General features: G+C 37.9%; 1 protein-coding gene across 1 annotated transcript in view; it reads left to right on the forward strand.

Annotated features, from left to right (window-relative positions):
* Positions 1-21,151, forward strand: part of Np (serine protease notopleural) — a 51,891-nt gene that overhangs the window by 11,670 nt on the left and 19,070 nt on the right. The window contains exons 2-3 of the mRNA XM_074108549.1: positions 4,733-4,972; positions 17,552-18,787. Of these exons, the coding sequence (XP_073964650.1) occupies positions 4,759-4,972; positions 17,552-18,787 (1,450 nt within the window). The 5' untranslated portion in view covers positions 4,733-4,758. The remainder of the gene's footprint in view (positions 1-4,732; positions 4,973-17,551; positions 18,788-21,151) is intronic.

Here is a 21,151-nt window from a genome sequence, read left to right on the forward strand (position 1 = left end):
CGCGGCTTCGCCCGCGTGGAATTCGGTTAAGATAAGATAAGATAATAATATCATTTATTGCCACAACACATAGTACAACGAAGACTTAATTAATATAAAAACTAGACTTATAAACACTAACATTTGCTGCTGCAAAGTGGTTATCGGTAGGTAATATCGCGATTATAGCGCGATTGTCAGTTAGGACACCTATTCGAGTTCAATATGTTTGTGAGTGAGTGAGTGAGTTTGTGAGTGAGTGAGTATGTTTGTTACTTATTCACGCTGAAACGGTTGGTTTGATTTGGATGAAATTTGGCAAAAAGTTAGTTTATAACCTGGATTAAAACATAGGATACTTTTTATCCCGATATTCCCACGGGATAGGGATAAAATGTCGAACTAATAACCGCTGGGCTTAGAATCATGAAATTTGGTATGTAGATAGCTGGACATCTGGAGTAAAACATAGCCTACATTTTATTCCGATATTCCCACGGGATAGGGATAAAATCTCGAAACAATAACGGCTGGGCTTAGAGTCATGAAATTTGACCATGATTGTTTTTAATGTAACGTCCAATGATAGTGATTTAATTTTCGGGAATTCCCACGGGAATTTTTAAAAATCCCGGAATTTCAATTCAGCTGCTGGATCTAATGATTTACGTGTGCGAAGCCGCGGGTAAACTCTAGTGCAAAATAAAATGAAATTAAATAATTACAACACCACAGATTATTCGTAGACAACAGCGCATCTGATGTCTGGATGTTGAAACAACCGCAAAAAATGCCAAACGTGGACTCCGAATGACAGGAAATCATATGTTGGGGGTTAGCAAACAAGCGATTCGCTGTCGAACGCGAGGATCGTTATGTCAACGAGTGCCATAGGCCATACCTACGTAAGTGGGCCAGCCGCACCGTTAGCGAGAAAGTCGAGTGGGCTGAACCTTAGACCTCTTACTCACGCTAGACGGGATGGAGAATTCCTATGTCACGAGAATCTTAAAAAAAAACCGGTCTAGAGCGTGTCGGACCATGGCCTATACTACGAAGTGCAAAATTCGAACTTCGCAACTTGCAGTCCCGCTGACGCCGACTATTTAAGGGGCTACCCGAGGTTTTCATCGATTTTTGACAAGTTTTGAATCGTATCTCCTTCTTTTTCAGTACAGATAGAATTATAAGTCAAACGGCTACCGGTTCTTCAATCTTTTATCTCCATTTTTATCTACCGGATTTTGAAAAAAATAAATACTTCATTTTGTATGAGTTTTTTAAACATTGTCTAAAAAGCACTTGTTTCGTATCTCTATTGACGTGTAAGATCTAACATATACGAAATCTACATATTTGGATGCGTCTTTGACGTCTCTAAAAACGTGTCGGTCGAGGGTTTTCATTTGAAACTAATGAACACAAAAGTTATGGCTAGAAAACCAGTTTTTTGGCCTAAAATTGTTTAACCTTGATGCCAGATATCTCGAAAACAATAAACTTTGAAATAAATATGGGATACTATATTGTTGTTGTTGTTAATATAATAGCTACAAAAACATTAGAAAACTAAGGAATTCAGATCGAAGGTATGTATGTATGTAAACTCTTTATTGCACATAAAAATAAAAATACAAATACACAGAGAGGAGAACAAAGGCGAGCTTATCCTAAAAGGGATCTCTTCCAGCTAACCTAGAAATCAGAAGGATATTCAGATCGAAGGTCATTGGGGCATGGGATCCCCGTAATACGAGAGCTCGAGAGAGTGAGAGGGAAGGTACGATACGAATTTCGTAGTAGTCCCCCATGTTCAGTGTAGGGTTCCGTAGCCGTTACTTAAAAAAAAGAAGGGGGACACTCACCTCTTACAAAAATCAAATCGACCCAGAAGGGCTACTACGAAACTCGAAGTTCGTATCGTACCGTCCCTCTCGCTCTCGTATTAAATAGTATAAGTGTCAGAGGGACCGCACGACACGAACTTCAAGTTTCGAGTTTAGTAGTAGGGGCAAGGCGTTCCGATTCCGAGTAATCGGAGAGCGCAATAAAAAATACGACTTGAAAAAGTTTGCCAGCAAAAGAGCGTGTCTCCATAGTCTTATGTCTCCACTTATGTATGCATAGTCATAGCCATTTTTTCGCTCCAAAAATGAATATACATGTTCACCGAACTGTATTAAAAAACCGGAAGTACTAAACCGTAATTAATTTGGTTATTGTTTGTAAATGAGGCACTTAAGATGCCGTTCGCATCGCGGCAGTTATCCGTTCCGGGCTCGAACTGCTGGTAAAGATGGACTTTTGTATACGAAGAACTTGAAGATGAAGATGTAATTTAATAATGTTATACCATCGTATTTTGTCGGAAAATATATCGCTTTCTCAACTAGCTTACTGAAGTTTACTCGCACAATGATCTACTTTTGTTCTGCAACTTTATAAAAACATGAACACACTACTTAGTATTTACCCTATAAAATAGTCATGAATGTTCTACCCGGTCGGTACTGAGGAACCTCATCTGACGACGACAAACATTTTGTCAACTGTGTAGACTTAGAAGAGTATCTATAGGTACAGTCAAGTTCATAAACTTGTGAGCAAACATTTGATCAAAAATATCTGAACACGACTCGACTCTATTGATTCTATTGTTAACGGCGTAGAAGCGTGTTCAGATATTTTTGATCAAATTTTTGCTCACAAGTTTATGACCTCGACTGTACCAAATGTAAAGTCAATGGGGCCACTACAACCTTTACTTAGATATTTAGATCATTTAAGAAAGAAAGAAAGAAAGGTTTATTTTGGCTCCATAAGTACCACCTAAAACTAAGACTAGAACTAGCACTAAAACTAAGTTACTTGGTGACACGGCAGGATACCAAAAAGGGTCTCCACTCATCATGTGTTGCCGCACATTATGTGCAGTAACGCTGGTTTTCTGTGGAGCCCAAACGTTAAATAAACATGTACAAGACTACAACAGAATGACATTTAACTTCAAAATTTGACCAAAACATATGTACAAACATTGAGGCATACTTACAAACCCTCCGGCGTCTTACGTCAAAGTAGCAAAATGTCCAGTGTCGAAATTAAGTCCACATCGTAAGAGGTCCATGTCTTACAAACATTGCAATTTTCAGACCAGGTCCATACAAATTACAAAATTAAAATAAGGAAAACAGTATAATAGTAGAAAACATAAAACTAACACTAGAGGTGCGCATGTAAGCGACCCCAACAGCTTAACATAGGGCTGTCCCATCGCTCGGCCAATGCGTCCAGGATGGTGTTAAATGAAACTAAAGAAAAGCTTACATACATAACTTAAGTACTACTCATAATCTACGAACACAAACATGCAACAAATTAACAAAGTAGCTAGACAAAAGGCGGCCTTATCACTATACAGTTACTTCTCGACTACCGGCACTGCACTCCCAACCATTGGGAATTCCCATGCCACTTACCTCATCGCACTTTTTACATCAGTTGGAGGTAAAACTTCAACACATCGCGCCGTCCCACCTTCCATCTACAGCAGGGTTTCTTGAACTTTTTGCGGTCACGGACCACTTTCACAATTTAAACAATTCCACGGACCCTGTCAAAAAATTCAAAAAATCAAAAAAAAGACTGACCCGTATACACACTCTCCTCTATGGACAGACTTAATGCGGACCCCAGACACACATGCTACGGACCCCAAAGGGGTCCGTGGACCCACTTTGAGAAACCCTGATCTACAGCCAACAGGGCCGGTGCCGTTGCAGACTGCGGAATGCCTCAAGCGGCGTAAATATGTAGGCAGGTGCTTACATTTTTGAGCCGTTTGGGGTAGAAACAATTATTTATTTTTAAATTATTATCGTCTAAATTAATTACGGCTTCTGGTGACCAGAGGGCTGGCTTTTTCTTAGCACAAAGATTAAGCGTTGCCATACAGCGTGGTAATGCTGCCAGCCTTCTAGGCACCTTACCACCTGGCAGTGATAAACTTCAAAAGTAAGAAAAAAAAAACAAAAAGTGCGAGTCGGACTCGCGCACCGAGCTTCCGTACAAATTTGTAGGTATTTACCAATAGTTTTGTTATCCACATTAGCTGAGCCCCTCTTAAGCAAAATGTAGTGTGGGGTCATTTTAGACGGTGTATATTGACGACCTAAACAGTCAGACATGAAAAATTATGATTTTCATGGTCAGAGGCACATGTATGAAGTTTGAATGAAAATGCAAGTATCGAAGTCGTGGCAGCCTAGTGGTTTGACCTATGGCCTCTCCAGCAGTGTCGTGGGTTCGAGTCTGGGGTCGCACCTCTGACTTACTAAAGTTAGAAATTACACCCAATTCAATGAATTAGGGACCATCCATAAAGTACGAGTCACCAATTTTTATCATTTTTAACCCACGACGCAAAAAGAGGGGTGTTATAAGTTTGACCGCTATGTGTGTCTGTGGCACCGTAGCTCTTAAACAGCTGGACCAATTTGAATGCGGTTTTTTATTTGAAAGCAGGTTTTCTAGCGATGGTTCTTAGACATGTTTTATCAAAATTGGTTCAGTTTTTGAGATATTGAACTTTGAAGTGACAAGGTCGGGGGTTTTCCAATGTTTTGTTTGTTAGGTTTAGGGTATAGCACCCTCTTCACGTCTTGGTAGGATAACCGCCCGTCGCAAACCGCCTGACCTCCCCCCCTAAATCTGTAACTTAATTTATGACCTTTTTTGTTTGTTTCTGTTCCAGTGTCACCGGAATGCATTCCTAGCAGCATGGGCCCCCCCATCAACGTGCTGTGGCCGCCGAGCCCGCCGCCCGCCCGGGCCACGGACACCGTCACCAACGGCAGCCTGCTGCTGTACCTGCTGGACAGGATAAGGATGGTGCTGTTGAACTTTAGCGTGACCCTCGTGGTGTTGCACACGATGATAGGATTCAGTGCGGTTAGAGCTGGCCCTGTTATATTTAATGTGGACTATTTACAAGGTAAATATAGTGAACATTATCGTCCTTTATAGAGCAATTTTTTTTAACTCCCGACGCAAAATGAGGGGTGTTATAAGTTTGACCGCTGTGTCTGTCTAGCTCTTAAACGGGTGAACCGATTCGAATGCGGGTTTTTTTATTTGAAAGCAGGTTTTCTAGCGATGGTTCTTAGGCATGTTTTATCAAAATCGGTTCAACCGTTTTTGAGATATTGAACTTTAAAGTGACAATGTCGGGGATTTTCCAACTTTTTGTTGCTAAGGTTATCGTGCCAAACTGCCATCTTTTTCCTATGTCCAATAAGTTTTTAAGGCTTTAAATGGATTATAACAGTATGTGAACACTATAATTTTGAGTCTTAAGGATTACGATATTATGGACAACGCCTTATGGTCGTACGAGCGACCGATTTTGGTTCTTGCCCTATAAAGGGTTAAATAGGTAATCATAAAATTCTACGGCCCAGCCAATTCATTAAAAAAACCGGCCAAGAGCGTGTCGGACACGCCCAAGATAGGGTTAGGTAGTCATTACGGAAAAATCAACTAATACATACTTTTCTAAGCATTTCGTATTGTGTACGGAATCTTCCAAGTTTATGTAATATTTATACCTTAGGCTGCTATTTACTCTTAAACTACTACTAAACTAATTCTGAAGCATTCTTAGCCGTTATAATTTTCCTTGTAAATTTGATATATTTACTACCATCCTCCTTCAACTTTTTCCAAATTTTTCCACCCAACAGTTTATATTTGAGGGGGGGGGGTTGCACTTTAAAGTTGAATATTTCGCTAACAGATCACTGAATCTAAAATCGTCTTGGCAACTCCCCAATGATTTTGAAATACCTATCCAACGATAACCACACTATTGGGTTACTCGACAAAAAAAAACACCCCCACTTTACGTCTATGGGAGGTACCTACCCTAAAAACATTTTTTTTTATTGTACCACTGTGTCGGCGTGACTGATATGTATATTCATGCCAAATTACAGCTCTCTAGTACTAACGGTGTCTGAGCTTAGCCGCGGACGGACAGCCAGACAGACAGACATGGCGAAACTGTACTATTATCTATTCCGTGGCGAAACTATAAGGGTTCCAAGTTGACTACGGAACCCTACAAAATGTGACGCTAAAATATAAACCCTCGTATAGCTGATGTACTCGTATTTACTTTAGCAAATTAACGTACGTCACTTCTAATCCGGAACACAAGGTAAAGGCGCGTACGCATCCTTTGGCCGCTGACCTACTGGCCGGGAGAAAGTGCGCCCGCGCTGACGGCGCGGTCACCATCGCACCACTAATAAGAATAGAAATGGTATCGGGTATTCCTTCCAGGATTTTAGAGATCACACAAATGAATTGAAGAAAACTAGCTTTACATAAAAAAAAAACGATATTTTTACCGCCAGTGCGGATACTCGTATAAGATTCAATGTGTTACAGAAATGCGGGAAAAAAATTCGCAATGCGGACAGGGTCTTAAGGAATACAGAATAAGTAATATTCAAAATACAAAATACGCAATATCGAAAGTGCCAGGGAGCTTCTATTAAAATATAAACAAAAAGTTTTAACTAAATAGATAAATAATAGTCCTAGAATTCTAGGGTTCCTTATCGGGTGACGGACGGAACCCTACATTAGTGTCGTTACACTGTCTACCGTAATAGATAAACTGCTGAGATTTATGCATAATGTGCGTTTTCATAGTCGCTATAACAACAAATAATTAAAGTAGAATTCTTTAAAAATTAAGGGAGTCCTCATATACCGGGTGTGGCCTGTAACACGGACAAATAATTAAAACATGTAGATCGTACTCGTCAAACTGAACAACATTAGTTCAGTGACTTAAAATTAATTAGTTTTTTATTTTTATTACACTTTAAACTTTATTCGAAGAAGCAATGTAAAGCAAAATGTTTGCTATTTGTAGCGTGACCGGCGACGTCAGTTGGGTTCTAGGATGGCGTACATTGAAATTTTGTTAGAAAAAAAAAGTTAAGTTTTGATTTTAATTAAGTGGGACCATGATGGTCGATTTACCGATGACCTATAGAGCCTCTGTTTTCAATATTATCCCCGGTTCTGGGCCACACAATGTGTAAAAAGTATTTTTTGTTGTATCTCTATACTCCGTTTAATGAGGTTTAGCTTTGAATTAACGGTCAAATTGTAACACACGTTTCTCGGTATTTCGAACACAAATGGACTAAAAATACCTACAAGTACATTTAATAGGTATTTATTACGTTTTTATTATATAGAAGTTTCGTTGTGTCATTTAAAAACGTGTGCAAAATTTACCGTTAAGTTTCAAATGTTAAAATAAATGGAGTAGATATATAACGATCGAACATACTAATCTCAAACTCGAAGTGATAATAAGGATAAATAATAATAATAATAATAATAAATATCACGGGAAAATTCACACCAATTGACATAGTCCCAAAGTAAGCTTAGCAAAGCTTGTGTTATGGGTACTAAGCAACGGATAAATATAATTATATAGATATAGATACATACTTAAATACATATTAAACACCCATAAATATACTGTGGAACTATCCAGTGGACTCCGTGACTGAACTAACATTAAAAAAATTTACATACTTATAGCTCGTCTTTTCATACACTCATCAAAATGTCTAGGAATAAATAAGTAAGTAGGGATCCCAAGATTTTTTTTTCTGTGCGTAAATCATTTTTTACTTTGTCTTTTGACAAAGTACAATAATCGTCTTCTATCCCAACACTTACTAACCTTGACGGCGACTCACGCGCAGGGTCAACGACCTCCAATCAGCTGACTCTTTCACTCATCAGCTTGGTCACGGCAAAATGGGTTTTTAATACTCAGTTTTGTTATGTGACTCATTTTTACTTTCCTTTTTTTATTGCCGCGTTGTGGGCATCGATTCTGATGGGTCCGTCCGGGTGAATAGTTTAGGTTGGATACTTTCGAATTCGAAGGTTTTGGAATCACTCCTGAAGTTTAACATACCTACCTACCAACATTTAAAAGAGAATCTCTATCTATACCTATTTTTTTTAGTGTACACGTAATTTGAGGAAGAATTTTTATTATTGTCTATTTTAAACCCATAGTGTGGAGTTGGGCAGGTCTTTTAAAAACGAAAGTTAGCAAGGACAATTTTTTGACTTAAGGATTTATTTCGCCAAATATTATTTTTCCACAAGTTAAACCGTTGGCTTAAAAATAAAAATAATAATAATAATCAATTTTATATGGTTTCATGGTTTTTTTTATGGTGGTGGTTTTATTCATTAATTTAGAAGGAAACCTATCACAGTCTGGTAGACGGTACCTACAAGTTAACGAGTAACAGTCAACCAAAACTTAATATTGAATATTTGCCGCATATTAGTACGGAAGACTAAAAGATTAGACGGAAGAAGCCGTGGCAGCCCAGTGGTTTGACCTATCGCCTCTCAAGCAGAGGATCGTGGGTTCAAACCCCGGCTCGCAACTCTGAGTTTTTCGAAATTCATGTGTAACATTTGAGATTTACCACGAGCTTTACGGTGAAGGAAAACATCGTGAGGAAACCTGCACAAACCAGCTAAGCAATTCAATGGTGTGTGTGTGAAGTTCGCAATCCGCACTGGGCCCGCGTGGTAACTACGGCCCAAGCCCTCTCATTCTGAGAGGAGGCCTGTGCGCAACAGTAGGACGTATACATATAGGCTGGGATGATGATAATGATGATTAGTTAGTACGGAACCTCGCATGATGCGAGTGCGACACGCACTTGGTATTTTCTTTTATTTTCTTTATTCGACACTAGCTGTTACCCGCGACTCCGTCCGCGCAAAATTCGTTTATCCCGCGGGAACTATGCAATTTTCCGGAATAAAAAGTTTCCTATGTCCTTCTCCGGGATTCAAACTATCTGTATACCGAATTTAATTTAAGTCGGTTAAGTGGGTTAGACGTGATGAAGTAACAAACAAACCAACAAACAAACAAACAGACTTACAAACTTTCGCATTTATAAATATTAGTAGGATCGATACTTAGCACAAAATACAATTAATTACGTGTTAGCTTTTGTATTTATAGGATACACTATTTTTCCATTGTTTGCTATTCAGCGGTTAAATATTATTTATGTATTAATTTATTGAGTTATTTATGTTTTTGTCACTGTTTTACAATGCCGGAATATTTTACTGCTAATCTGATCCTGAATATTTTATGCTTCTAAAAATTCAATATGAATAACAGAAATCAACCTTTTTTCGTTTGATTTCATTTTACTGATGAAATTCAAATTGCCTTTTTTGTCTTTTGACTGGTATTATTCCTATACTTAGTACCTATACAACATACAAGGTGTCTTTGAGTTGTTCTGGAATGTTTCTGCAGATGTTTGACTAGTTTGTAAATGTATTTGGAATTTTTCAATATACATTTGATCAATGTTCAAAGCGTGCTTATTTTTTCGCGTAGAGAGTCGCGGGGAAAAGCTAATCATTATTAAACTTTTAACCATAACGGTCCTAGTTGCATTCTTTAACAAACATTAAGTACTAACAGTATTTTCATTTGACTTGTAAATTTAAACTTGCAAGTGTTGAGTTAAGGTTAACTTAAGTATCTACTTAAATGACCTGTATGTAGTATTAACCCCCGGACGTAAAAAGAGGGGTGTTTGGGTGCCAATGACTCTCTGTCTGTGGTATCGGAGCTCTCAAACGGAAGGACCGATTTCAATGCGGTTTTTTACTAGAAAGCGAGTTTCCTTGCAGTAGTTCTTAGCTATGTCTCATTAAAATCGGTTCAGCTCTTTTGAACATGAAACTACCGTGAGACTCACTCATATTAAATGATATTGACTGCGCAGTGCACGTGTTGCAGCAGCCGCCGAGTCGCATTGCTCTTAAGAAGGGCTATGGATTAGCCCGAAACATATCGAGCTAAACTCGATTTAAGACGTGAGTTATCCGGGTCAATATCATTTAATACGGTTCGGCTCTTATTGCGAATGTTGAATGTTAAAATGTCAGTGTCGGGATTTTTTTAACATTTATAAGTTTGTTATTCATTATCTAGACACGCGGTAGCGTGTCAAGTCAAGTTCAAGCTAACAGAACTGACGTGTTGCATCGTGTGTAATTTTAACCACTTTTGACCCCCTCGTAAGTCAAAAACTATTTCACATAAACGTGTCAAATTTGGCTCATTTATTGAGACTTGTGAGATTAGTCTTTCTAGTTTGTCTAGCGACACGGTTTAAGGCTGTGTTTCGACCAGAGATGTGCGAGGATATTTTTTATGAACCAATAGAAACGCTTAATTTACCTATCCTCGCTACGCTCAGTGAAGCGAAATTAAGCATTTCTGTTGTTTCATGAAATGGTTCTCTGGAGAAAACGCTGTTTAGCAGCAGTATGCCAAAAAAGACATTTGAAGCCAATTTATCACAAAATAGCGACTTTTTACAAATTTTCTGGCAATCTCCGAAAAAATTAGATGCCAACACCAATTAATTCGTATACTTATTATCTTATCATTACTTCACTGTATAAAACGCATTTTTTGCTCAAAAAATACATTAAAATTCATGATGCCTGTAATTATTACGCCAAGAACAATAGGCGAAAACTTAATTCACAAAATTACAAAATGTATGATTTATGCAAAAGTTCCGCATCTTAAGCACAAGATTTTTGATAAAAATAGCTTGTACAGTCGAGGAAACTGAGTCAAGTACCAGTGTGGGATTACTTGTAGTGTAGTAGTACTTTTAGTTTCCTTCTTTTTATACCAATTATTCTTATTTCTTGCACTGCCAAAGAAACTACTGCGAGTGAGTAATTCCCCAGTCCCCTATTTGAACATTGTGACATTGTCCGTGACATAGTATATCAAGTGGCAATCTATTATTTGTATCTAAGTTAAATGTTAGTTAATTATAATAATAAATTATGTTGTGAAACAGGAATTATTTTTCCAATTTGACATTTATTTGTAGATTTGTCGGTAAATCTTGACATGAGATTAAAGCTATGTCAAGTTTGCGTTACAAATGGCTTTCTGCAGCACGTACCGGCAGCCAGGCTTTTTTTAAGGGATGTGAAAGTAACTTATTTCTGTAACTTAACTAACCATGATATTAATTTAATTAATAAACCAAAACTCAGACTGTTAACTTACTAACAAAATTACAATTGCCAACAATTTACACCAAAGTAAATTGACAAGTAAGTGTAAAAGCCGACAGATACTTTGATTATTACTTGTCAATTTAATTTACTTTGCTGTAATAATTAACAAAATAACATGATATTTACATCGATAGTACTTAATAGTAATAGTTATATATCCAAAATTTAATTGAAATAATATGATGTTATGGCATTCTACGGACATTTAAGACATTTAAAAAACTATTCACTCTAGTGCTGCATTCTGACGGCAGAACATTGCAGTAATATTCCCTATTGTTGAAATTAATTGACTTAAAACCATTTCCTTTCTTTCTTAGTGCCTACCTATCTACCCGTTGTATACCAGGTGTAGCCTGTACCAGGAGCAAATAATTAAAACATAGCTCGAACCTACTCGTCAGACTTTAACGATATTGTTTCGTTCAGCAGCTTTTAAAAATAATGGAATCTTTAGATTTTCTTTTTTCATACAAATCAAATACTGTTTTTAATGTACGCCATCCAGGTCCAATGAGGGGTACCGTTTTCGCACTCACCAGTTGGCACCACTGTAGACGTAGATCCTGCCTGAAGTATAGTAGTTAGTTTGTTATTACTGATGTGAAAACGAAATTTATGTTTAAATCATATTTAATACCTTAAAACCGTACCATAAAAATATCGAGCATTCCACCAAGTGTTGCGTAGTCTCGTTTCGTTCGGAAAAAGGGAGGACAAAGGTTTCCGAAAGACAAAACTATCTCAAAACACACATATTCATTGCCCCGTACGTAACGCATATTTGCCATAATTAATTTCAGGTATTGCTAAATAGTCGTAAAATTATTCTAATTATAAATAAACCCACGTAGCTCACCCGAAAGAGTTTGACATTGTCAAGTTGACATTGACAGTGACGTTTGACATTCACACTACACTAGCGCCTCTAGCGGCGAATTCACAGGCAATATCCCTCATCATCCACGTCGCCTCTCGCCTGTCGCGCTAACAAACATCAAACATTTTGCTTTACATTGCTTCTTCGAATCTAATCTATTTAACTAAGGGTTTTTGGGGATAACAAATCGGTCTAGCTTGCTCTTGTCTCTGGAAAAACGCTTATTATCTAGTTTTAGCCCGAGCAAAGCTCGGTCGCCCAGGTACTAAACTTTAATGTGTAATCCATACTAATATTATAAATGTGAAAGTGTGTGTTTGTTTGTTCGTATGTTTGTCCGTCTTTCAGGTCGAAACGGAGCAAAGGATCAACCTGATTTTTGGCATGGAGATCCGTAGTTTATGAGCCAGAGAGTTACTTAGGCTAGGTACTTTTCATCCCCGAAAAATGAACCGAATTCCACGCGGGCGAAGCCGCGGGCTAAAGCTAGTACTTAGAAATAAAAAAAAACCTACTTATTTTTATAAGTCTCTGAACTAATGTTGTTAAATTTGACGAGTAGATACGATCTGTGTTTTAATTACTTAGGTACTCGTGTTACAGGCCACATCCTGTATATGTACGTAGATGTTGTTTTTTATTTTATTTTATGCTTAAAGTTTAACCCACGCGGTACCTTTTCATCATAATAAACCGTGGTGACTGGTTTGATCTATCTATATCTAGTATGGACTCTCAATAGAGGGCCGTGGGTACGAGCCCGGACTCGCACCTATGAGTTTTTCGGAATTTATGTGCAGAATTAGTACATTTTAAATTTACGGTGACCGGAAACATCACGAGAAGCAAACCGGCAACCGGCGTAGAAATTTACGGTGTGTGTGAAGTTTCCAAATCGCATTGGGCCCGCGTGGGAACTACAGTGCAAGCCCTTTGGCCAATGCCAGGCAGTGCGACGTATATAGACCGATATGATGATTAATTTTTGCCTCTTTACGAGTTAAATTATTCACTTAGGACTTTAAACTTTACAAAAAAAATAAAAAATTCAAGGGCCTTAAATTTCAATTAGGGAATACGGTCTCCAAAAAAGTGTGTCAGGAGCCCAAAGCGCTCACCTTGACAACAGGTTCTGCCAACGGTACAGCGTGACGCGAGTGTGTACACAGCGTTGCCGCCGTACCGCCTAAACTGGTTATTTTGGCCGTTAGTTACGTGTGAGAAACACGTAATGTGATTCCGTTATGATTATATCTTTCCGGGTGCTAAATTGATGGGCCACCTGATTTCCGGGGGATCGTGAGGAAAGCTGCACGTTAATAGTCTTAAAAGATTTGCCACGTACATACCAAAGCCACCTAACAGTGCCCCACCAAAAATAAACATAAATAAAATTAAGTTTACGATAAGTTATAAAAAACTGGTCAAGAGCGTGTCGGACACGCCCAAGGTAGGGTTCCGTAGCCGTTACGAAAAAATCAAGTAATATTTTTCTAAGGATTTCGTAATTTGTAGGTACGAAATCTTTCAAGCTTAAACTACTAATATTTTTCAAGCAAACTTAGCCGTTATAGTTTTCCTTGTAATTTTGATATACTTACTTTCCACTATGAATTTTTTCAAATTTTTCGAACTAACAGTAGCTTTTAGAGGGAGGGGAACGCTCGATTTTAATGAAATTTTGCACTTTAAAGTTGAATATTTCGCACACAGATCACTCAATCGAAAAACTGTTTTCGCAGCCTCCAATGATTTTAAAAGATCTATTCAACGATACCCCCCACCAAAGGGTTCGAAGAGAAAAAAAATCACCCCCACTTTACGTCTGAGCCCTCGCGTACCTACTATAAAGGACGAATAAAGAATTCCAAGAATTTTGAAATAATAATCCAAAGAACAAAGCAGGTCAACCACGTCTAGGTGTTATAAGCACTAAGTTTGTTAAAAAATTCATGACTCAGGAGACTATATAGGAGGTACACTAAAAAAATTTTTTTCTTACTATATTTTGTCGGCATAGTTGCTACATGCGAGTGCGTATCCGTGCAAAATTACAGCTTTCTAACACTTAATAGTCTCAGAGCGAAGCTGCGGACGGACAGATAGACATTATGGCGAAACTATGGGTGCTGTTTTGCTATTTTGGCTACGGAACCTTAAAAATCGGCCAAGCGTGATTCGGGTTCCATACAGCAAGTATCTATTAATCCAGTGTTAGCAAAGCTCCTCTCCTAAGGAAAATGTACCTTCATTGTGTGGAGTCATTTTACATGATTACTGACTAAAGAGACAGACATTTTTTCACATTTTTAGCCTTTTCTTATAGGTTGCCGTATGAGAGCTACTTTCATGCTTAATTTCAAGTTTCTAGGACAACCGAAAGTAGGTAACTAACCTACCCTATACGTTTTTCGGTTACGACAATTTATATGGAAAAAACTTTTTCATTTCTCATGCTCATAAAGTTCGTGTTTATGGCGACATTTTTTTTTATTCGAATGGATGGCAAACGAGCAAGTGGGTCTCCTGATGGTAAGAGATCACCACCGCCCACAAACATCTGCAGCACCAGGGGTATTGCAGATGCGTTGCCAACCTAGAGGCCTAAGATGGGATACCTCAAGTGCCAGTAATTTCACCGGCTGTCTTACTCTCCACGCCGAAATACAACAGTGCAAGTACTGCTGCTAATAGTATTTTTTATAGAGGGACTAAAAAAAGCCAATATATACCCAAGGTTGTTAGCCACCCGAGCTTTAGCGAGAGTGTCTATTTATCCGAGAGGGTTGATATTAACTTTTAGTCTCGAGGTGAAAACTCCATTTTTCACTTCGATTGCGAGAAAAAATTGACATTTCTGTGAAAGAATTAATGCGTTTCTTATTCCTCCAGTCCATAAAACTTTCATAGGTTTTTAAATAAATCATTCTAGATTTCGGCGGCAAAAGATTATCAATTATGTATGTCTTTTGCTCTTTGCTCGACATCATAATTTGCACTATCACTAGACGACATTGTGAGAATAATCAATTTATTTTAATCGTTTATGATTTACGCTCTACAACAATTTCAAAGTTTTCGCGGTAAGTTTTTTTTTTCAACCAGACACAGATATAAAATCGCATCGGCGAAATGGTCAATACACAAACGGGAATAAAAAGAATGGCGCCACCTTCTATGCGGAAAAAGCATAGAACTAAGGCCACGTAGACTAAGACCGAAACATTTTATCTTATTTTATGCCAAAAACTAAGCAAGTACTGGCTGTTTGAGTTTTTCTAAGTAAATTAAAAAATAAGTACTTTTACTCCCTAGGGACTAAAGTACTCACTTTTCTCCCGCCTCTTAAGGCTTAAGGGAAAAATGACTTTTTGTGCTCTTGTGCATAAAATAAAATCTTCGTCTAAGACCAAGGTACTACTATTTACTGCTACTATTTACTCCTACATGCTCTACTTATATTACAAATTCGGCGCAAGTTTTCGCTATTTTCAAATATATACTCCACAAATCACACACAAAAGATAAACACACATACAAACAGGCGGCAGATTTTTTCAAAAAATCTCGCAAATATTGTGAAAAATTTATGTTGAATTAAAAAGATGAGTAGAGCTATGTAGAGCAGTAGAAAACTGTAACTATAACTAGCTAACCCGGAAAACTTTACGTTGTTCTGCCGTTGGGGGTGGTGAGATGGATGTTGGGTAGAAGGTTGGAAAATTAAGACCTCATATCTACAAATAAGCTTTGCGCGAGCTTTGCGGTGAAGGAAAACATCGTGAGGAAACCTGCACAAACCTGCGAAGCAATTCAATGGTGCGTGTGAAGTTCCCAATCCGCACTGGGCCCGCGTGGGAACTACGGCCCAAGCCCTCTTGTTCTGAGAGGAGGCCTGTGCCCAGCAGTGGGACGCATATAGGCTGGGATGATGATGATGATGATGATGATCTACAAATAAACAGAAAAAATAAAATAAAAACTGGCCCAGCCGATTCGGAAAAATGCGACCACAAAAACCGTAACACAAGATTTGTAATTTTGTATGTCCTCGTGAGCCCTCGCGTACTTTACAAAGGACCAATTAACACTAAGAATAGCGACTGAATGTAGGTACTTTATAAAGTACAAATTGTTCATTGAGTAAAGAATTTTAAATTTTTGAAATAATTATACAAATTAACAAAGCTGGTGAGCCACGTCTAGGTCTTATGTGCTATGTCTGTTAAAAAAAGTCAAGACTACTTATTAGACTAATCTTGCACGGATTTTTAGCACTTTCGAATAGTATTACCTGATGTATAGCAATTTGAAACGATATTAATCGATCGTAGCTTTATCACATCATCAATTTCGATTACCTAAAGACTTAGTAGTTCGTCAATGTTGGCACAGATGACGCTGTCTCAACGCTTACCCATGGCCGCAATAGATGGCGCTCAAATAAACTTCAGCAGCTGAAAATTGAAATCAAGGGCCTTATATGGTCCTTGCTGAAATTCATTTATCTTAATTTTAATTTTTCAAATTCATTCTTGTGCTTGACATTGCTCTAATAAACTTTCTAAAAAAAAACTAAATTTTCTTTTCTTTTTTGTCTGGAGGTAGCGTACTCTGGCATCGTCTTCTGCTCCTAGATTATACTTATATTATCGCAAAGGATTAGGAGGAAGGAAGGAGGAGGAGTAATAGAGAAGGAGAGGATAAAGAGTTAGGTATAGCTGTTGCACGGGTCTTGTCCAGTATGAATCATTCTACTGTTTTTAGGGTTCCGTGCCCGAGGGTGACAAAGGGAATCCTATTATTTTTCCTTTGCTAATTAATATTATTTACAAAGTTTGAATGATTTTTTTAAAGCGTAACTCGGTCTAACACAGTGTTTTTCAATCTGTGGGTCATGAACCCCCGGGGGCCGCGGATGACCCTTAAGGGGGTCGCAGTGTCTATAAAATGCTCTCACTCTTATTGTGTATGATTATTAACTAACTGTCAGTGGAGGTAAGCAGGGGGTCGCCAAATATTTTTTAACCCAAGGGGGCAAATAAAAAAGTTTGAAAAACACTGGTCTAAGTAAAAACATTAACCCGTCTAATTTATCTCTTAGGGGCTGTTAACTACGAACAGTGTCTTCCTATTGTTTATAGATGTAAGGGACCCTTGGTGCACGGGTCGGACTCTTACTTAGTCGGTTTTTATAGCGCTCTGAACCTAACCAAGTCGGTTTTGCTACATTATTAATGAATTCATTTTATGAAAATTAAAATTTCATGCAAGTTTCAATTAATACGGATTCATTATACCTCAAATTTACTATGAAAATTAAAATTTCATGCAAGTTTCAATTAATACGGATTCATTATTACGCTCAAATTCTATGCACAATTATGTTATACCTACCAAATCGGTAACCTATGCGCGTTAACAATTTTAATGTTATGCGAAATAATGGTCACCAACTTTAAGATTAATCGTTTTTTTGTCTTGTTTCAGGTCCAGTGCCACTAGCTAGGAATATAAGACATTTGCCCTGTATATCAAGGCGAACGGGGCAGGAAGGCCTATGTATGTTCGCCATAGACTGCCTAAAAGCTAATGGGACGCATCTAGGCACTTGTATAGACAGGTTCTATTTCGGCTCCTGCTGTCAAGTCCAAGACAAAAACATCATCCCACAGATAAACAATATAGATGACAATACCATAGACAATGCCAATTTTGTCCACCCACAAACCGAAGATAAAGAAGTCACGACTAGAAAACCAATCGATTACACTAAAGATCCAGAAAAGGAAAGATCAACTGAGAGAACTACTGTAGCTGATAGGCTTGATATGGAAACAAAATCTGATGACTCGATCGATAATAAAATTCCAGATGATGATAAAACTACATTAGAATTAGAAAGTACTACAAAGATTAAACCTAGCAGTGAGACGGTGACAGAGGTTGCTATTAAACTGTCTACATTCCAAACAGTGTCAGGAGAGAGTAATTTAGTAACAGAAAAATCGACAGAAGCAACTAAAACAACTCCCACGGCTGAACCGACTACAATAAAACCACCCACAAGAAGACCAATCAAGCCAACGTACAAGCCTCGACCTACTTTCAGACCTACTAACTTCACTAAGCCACAGTACATCCAAACGAATCGACCGAGACCAACTCTGTCAGTGTATAATACTACCAGGAAACCTCCGTATCGACCACCACCTAAGAGACCACCTACTACTAAAAAACCTTTACCATCTCCACCAAGATTAAACATAACCATACTACCCCAACCTACCAGCTCACGTCCTGCATTTACCCGGCCAGAGACAACCATTACTGTTACAAAAACAACAACAGCGCCTGAAACAACTACAACATCGACTAGTACTACTACTACTACAACTACAACAACAACAACAACAGAAGCACCAACGACGGAGAAACTTATAGAAACAACAGAACTTGCCACGGAACCACCTACTACTACTTCCACAACTACGACAACAACAACAACAACAACAAAGAAACCAACAACAACCGAAGCTCCTTCGACTACAGAGGTAGTCAAAGAGACGACGGAAATTGTGACTGAAATAGAGACTTTAAAGCCAGTGACGGAAGCTGAGACAACTACATCTGTGAAGCCTACGACAGACTTTCCGCCTTTGGTCACATGGTCCAGCACCGTTGATGCTGCGACTAAGGCACCAGAAAATACTACGGCTGCTGATGGTAAGTTGATACTTTATATAAATTTCATAACAGAATCCTAGATAATAATCAAGACTGTTACTCGGCGCGTTATGCTCAGAGTTTATGTTAGAAAATAACAAATATTTAGTCCGTCAGTGTAAATAAATAATTCTATTCTATACTACCCACTTTACAAACTGTAGGAGTTTTCAATTCCGTCGCACTTCTTTTTGTTTTCACCTCAGAACTTCATTATTTATGAACCAATTTTGAAAAAAAAAAATATTTTTTGAGAAGATACTATACACAGATAGATTTACAAGAGCCGGACTTACTTAAGACATTTTTTCAGGAAAATGGCAGATGTATGTCATTTTTATATTTGTGTGAAGTGTATTCAAATTCGTACGTAACACACAGGTAGGTACTTTAATTCACTCATTAAATTAATTCGTGCCAGCTCTTATACGAGTACGTGAATCGATTTGTTCTGTACCTACTTCCCGTTTGTAAAATCTCGAAATTTTAATTCAATTGCCACATCCAATGATCCACGCGTTCACAGGTTGCTAATAAAAATACCTTCGTAACATAATTATACGTATTTTATAGGTACCTTTACAAACCTCGCGCAAACATCAAACAGTTAGGGTTAAGGAACCGGTAATGGATTCTGAATTAATTGCTTTGGATCTTGATGAGAAGTCATATGGAACATGGTCTCCGCAGGGTCATCAGCCACTTCGCAACTCAGTGGAAAATGCCTACGAAGCTAAAAAAACAAACAATTTTATTGCTAAGAATCTCGTTTTGTACAGAGATGTATCAAATAATCCGTTCCCATCACTTTATATTTATTTACATTTAATCTGTATGGATAAAAAAGCATTGGTACATGTTTTCAAAAAGTTTTAAAACAAAAATAGCTCAGTTATGTGAGTAGAATCGAACGTAAAGATATACAATACAATACAATACTTAACTCTTTACTGAACACCAACACATAGTAAGCAATACATAAACCACAAATATACATAGGTAGATTTTTCAAAAAAAATCTATAAATCCAATTTTCAACCGAATTAATTTTTCCCTTAACTAAAAATTGTACCTTATGTATACATTTTTCATGATAATCAATATTATAGTCAAAATACCACAAACTGGACTTATCAGGCTAAAACACATGAGTAATTATATACCTCGACGTTTCGACCACATTACAATGGCCGTGGTCACGAGTAGACTGAAGTGTAGGGTGTCAAGTCTGCCTAGTAGCGCGCCCTACACTTCAGTCTACTCCCGTTTGTGGTATTTTGACTATGAGTGATAATCACGAAAGTTTAAAACATTATAATCAATATTATGTACAGGATATGGCAAATTCAGGAATTATTATCAAACATCGTATTCCATTCAATGGTCATGGTTCATGGGGGAGGCCTATGTCCAACAGTGGACGTCCTACGGCTGATATGATGATGATGATGATAATGATGATGATTCATTGATCGCAAGAAAAAACTTTTACCTTTCCATAAAAACCCCGTATCTCGTTTGTATGACTCATTGAACGCGTGAGCGGACTATACCGTAAACTATCTTAATTATTCTAAAACTTATGATTATCTGCCATTCATCATCAGCTCTTGAACGGTTTCTTATGTTCGTCTATCGATTCTCAATAAATCATTGTCATGCGCATGCTAGGCCAAGAGCAAGGTGCTAGAAATGATACCTTATTCGTTAAAATAAATAAGTTAACATCACGAGACACTTCATACCAACCGACCTAATGCATAGCTTGTTATGGGTTAGTACCCAAGACAGAAGAACAAACACTCGTATTTTTCATGCAAATGCGTCGACCGCTTCTTCTCTACCTCTGAGCTATCCGGTCGTCTAAAATCATTTTATTTAGGGGCTGTTTCACCATTCATTGATTAGTGTTAACTGACGATTAAATGTGATGCCGTCTCCGTCTATTCGAACAAAACAAATAGAGACGGCATCACAATTAACCGACAGTTAACACTAATCAATGGATGGTGAAACAGCCCCTTAGTCATTTATTTGTATCCGATATTCACAGCACTAACTCCTAGCCTATTTTATAGTTCAAAGAGTAACGTCCAGTAGATGATCGTACCGAGAGCGTGGGTGACGACGAAAATATGTCACGACAAAGATGTAATAAGTCGATACACCTTCAAACAGAAAACAACTTTGTAGTGTTCTTCCGTGAGTCTTAAAAGCCATAACTTTATCCTGACATGGTGTCTTTTGGTTTTCATACGTACTATTACCTGGAAGTACGATTTGGACGCCATTTGTTGAGTCATTTTAGCTTGTTTATAAACCTATAAGTTTTGGTCCTGCAGCTTTTCCTTAATTTTTTTATTA

Source organism: Choristoneura fumiferana, chromosome 27 (assembly GCF_025370935.1).
Source record: "Choristoneura fumiferana chromosome 27, NRCan_CFum_1, whole genome shotgun sequence".
Classification (NCBI taxonomy): Eukaryota; Metazoa; Arthropoda; class Insecta; order Lepidoptera; family Tortricidae; genus Choristoneura; species Choristoneura fumiferana.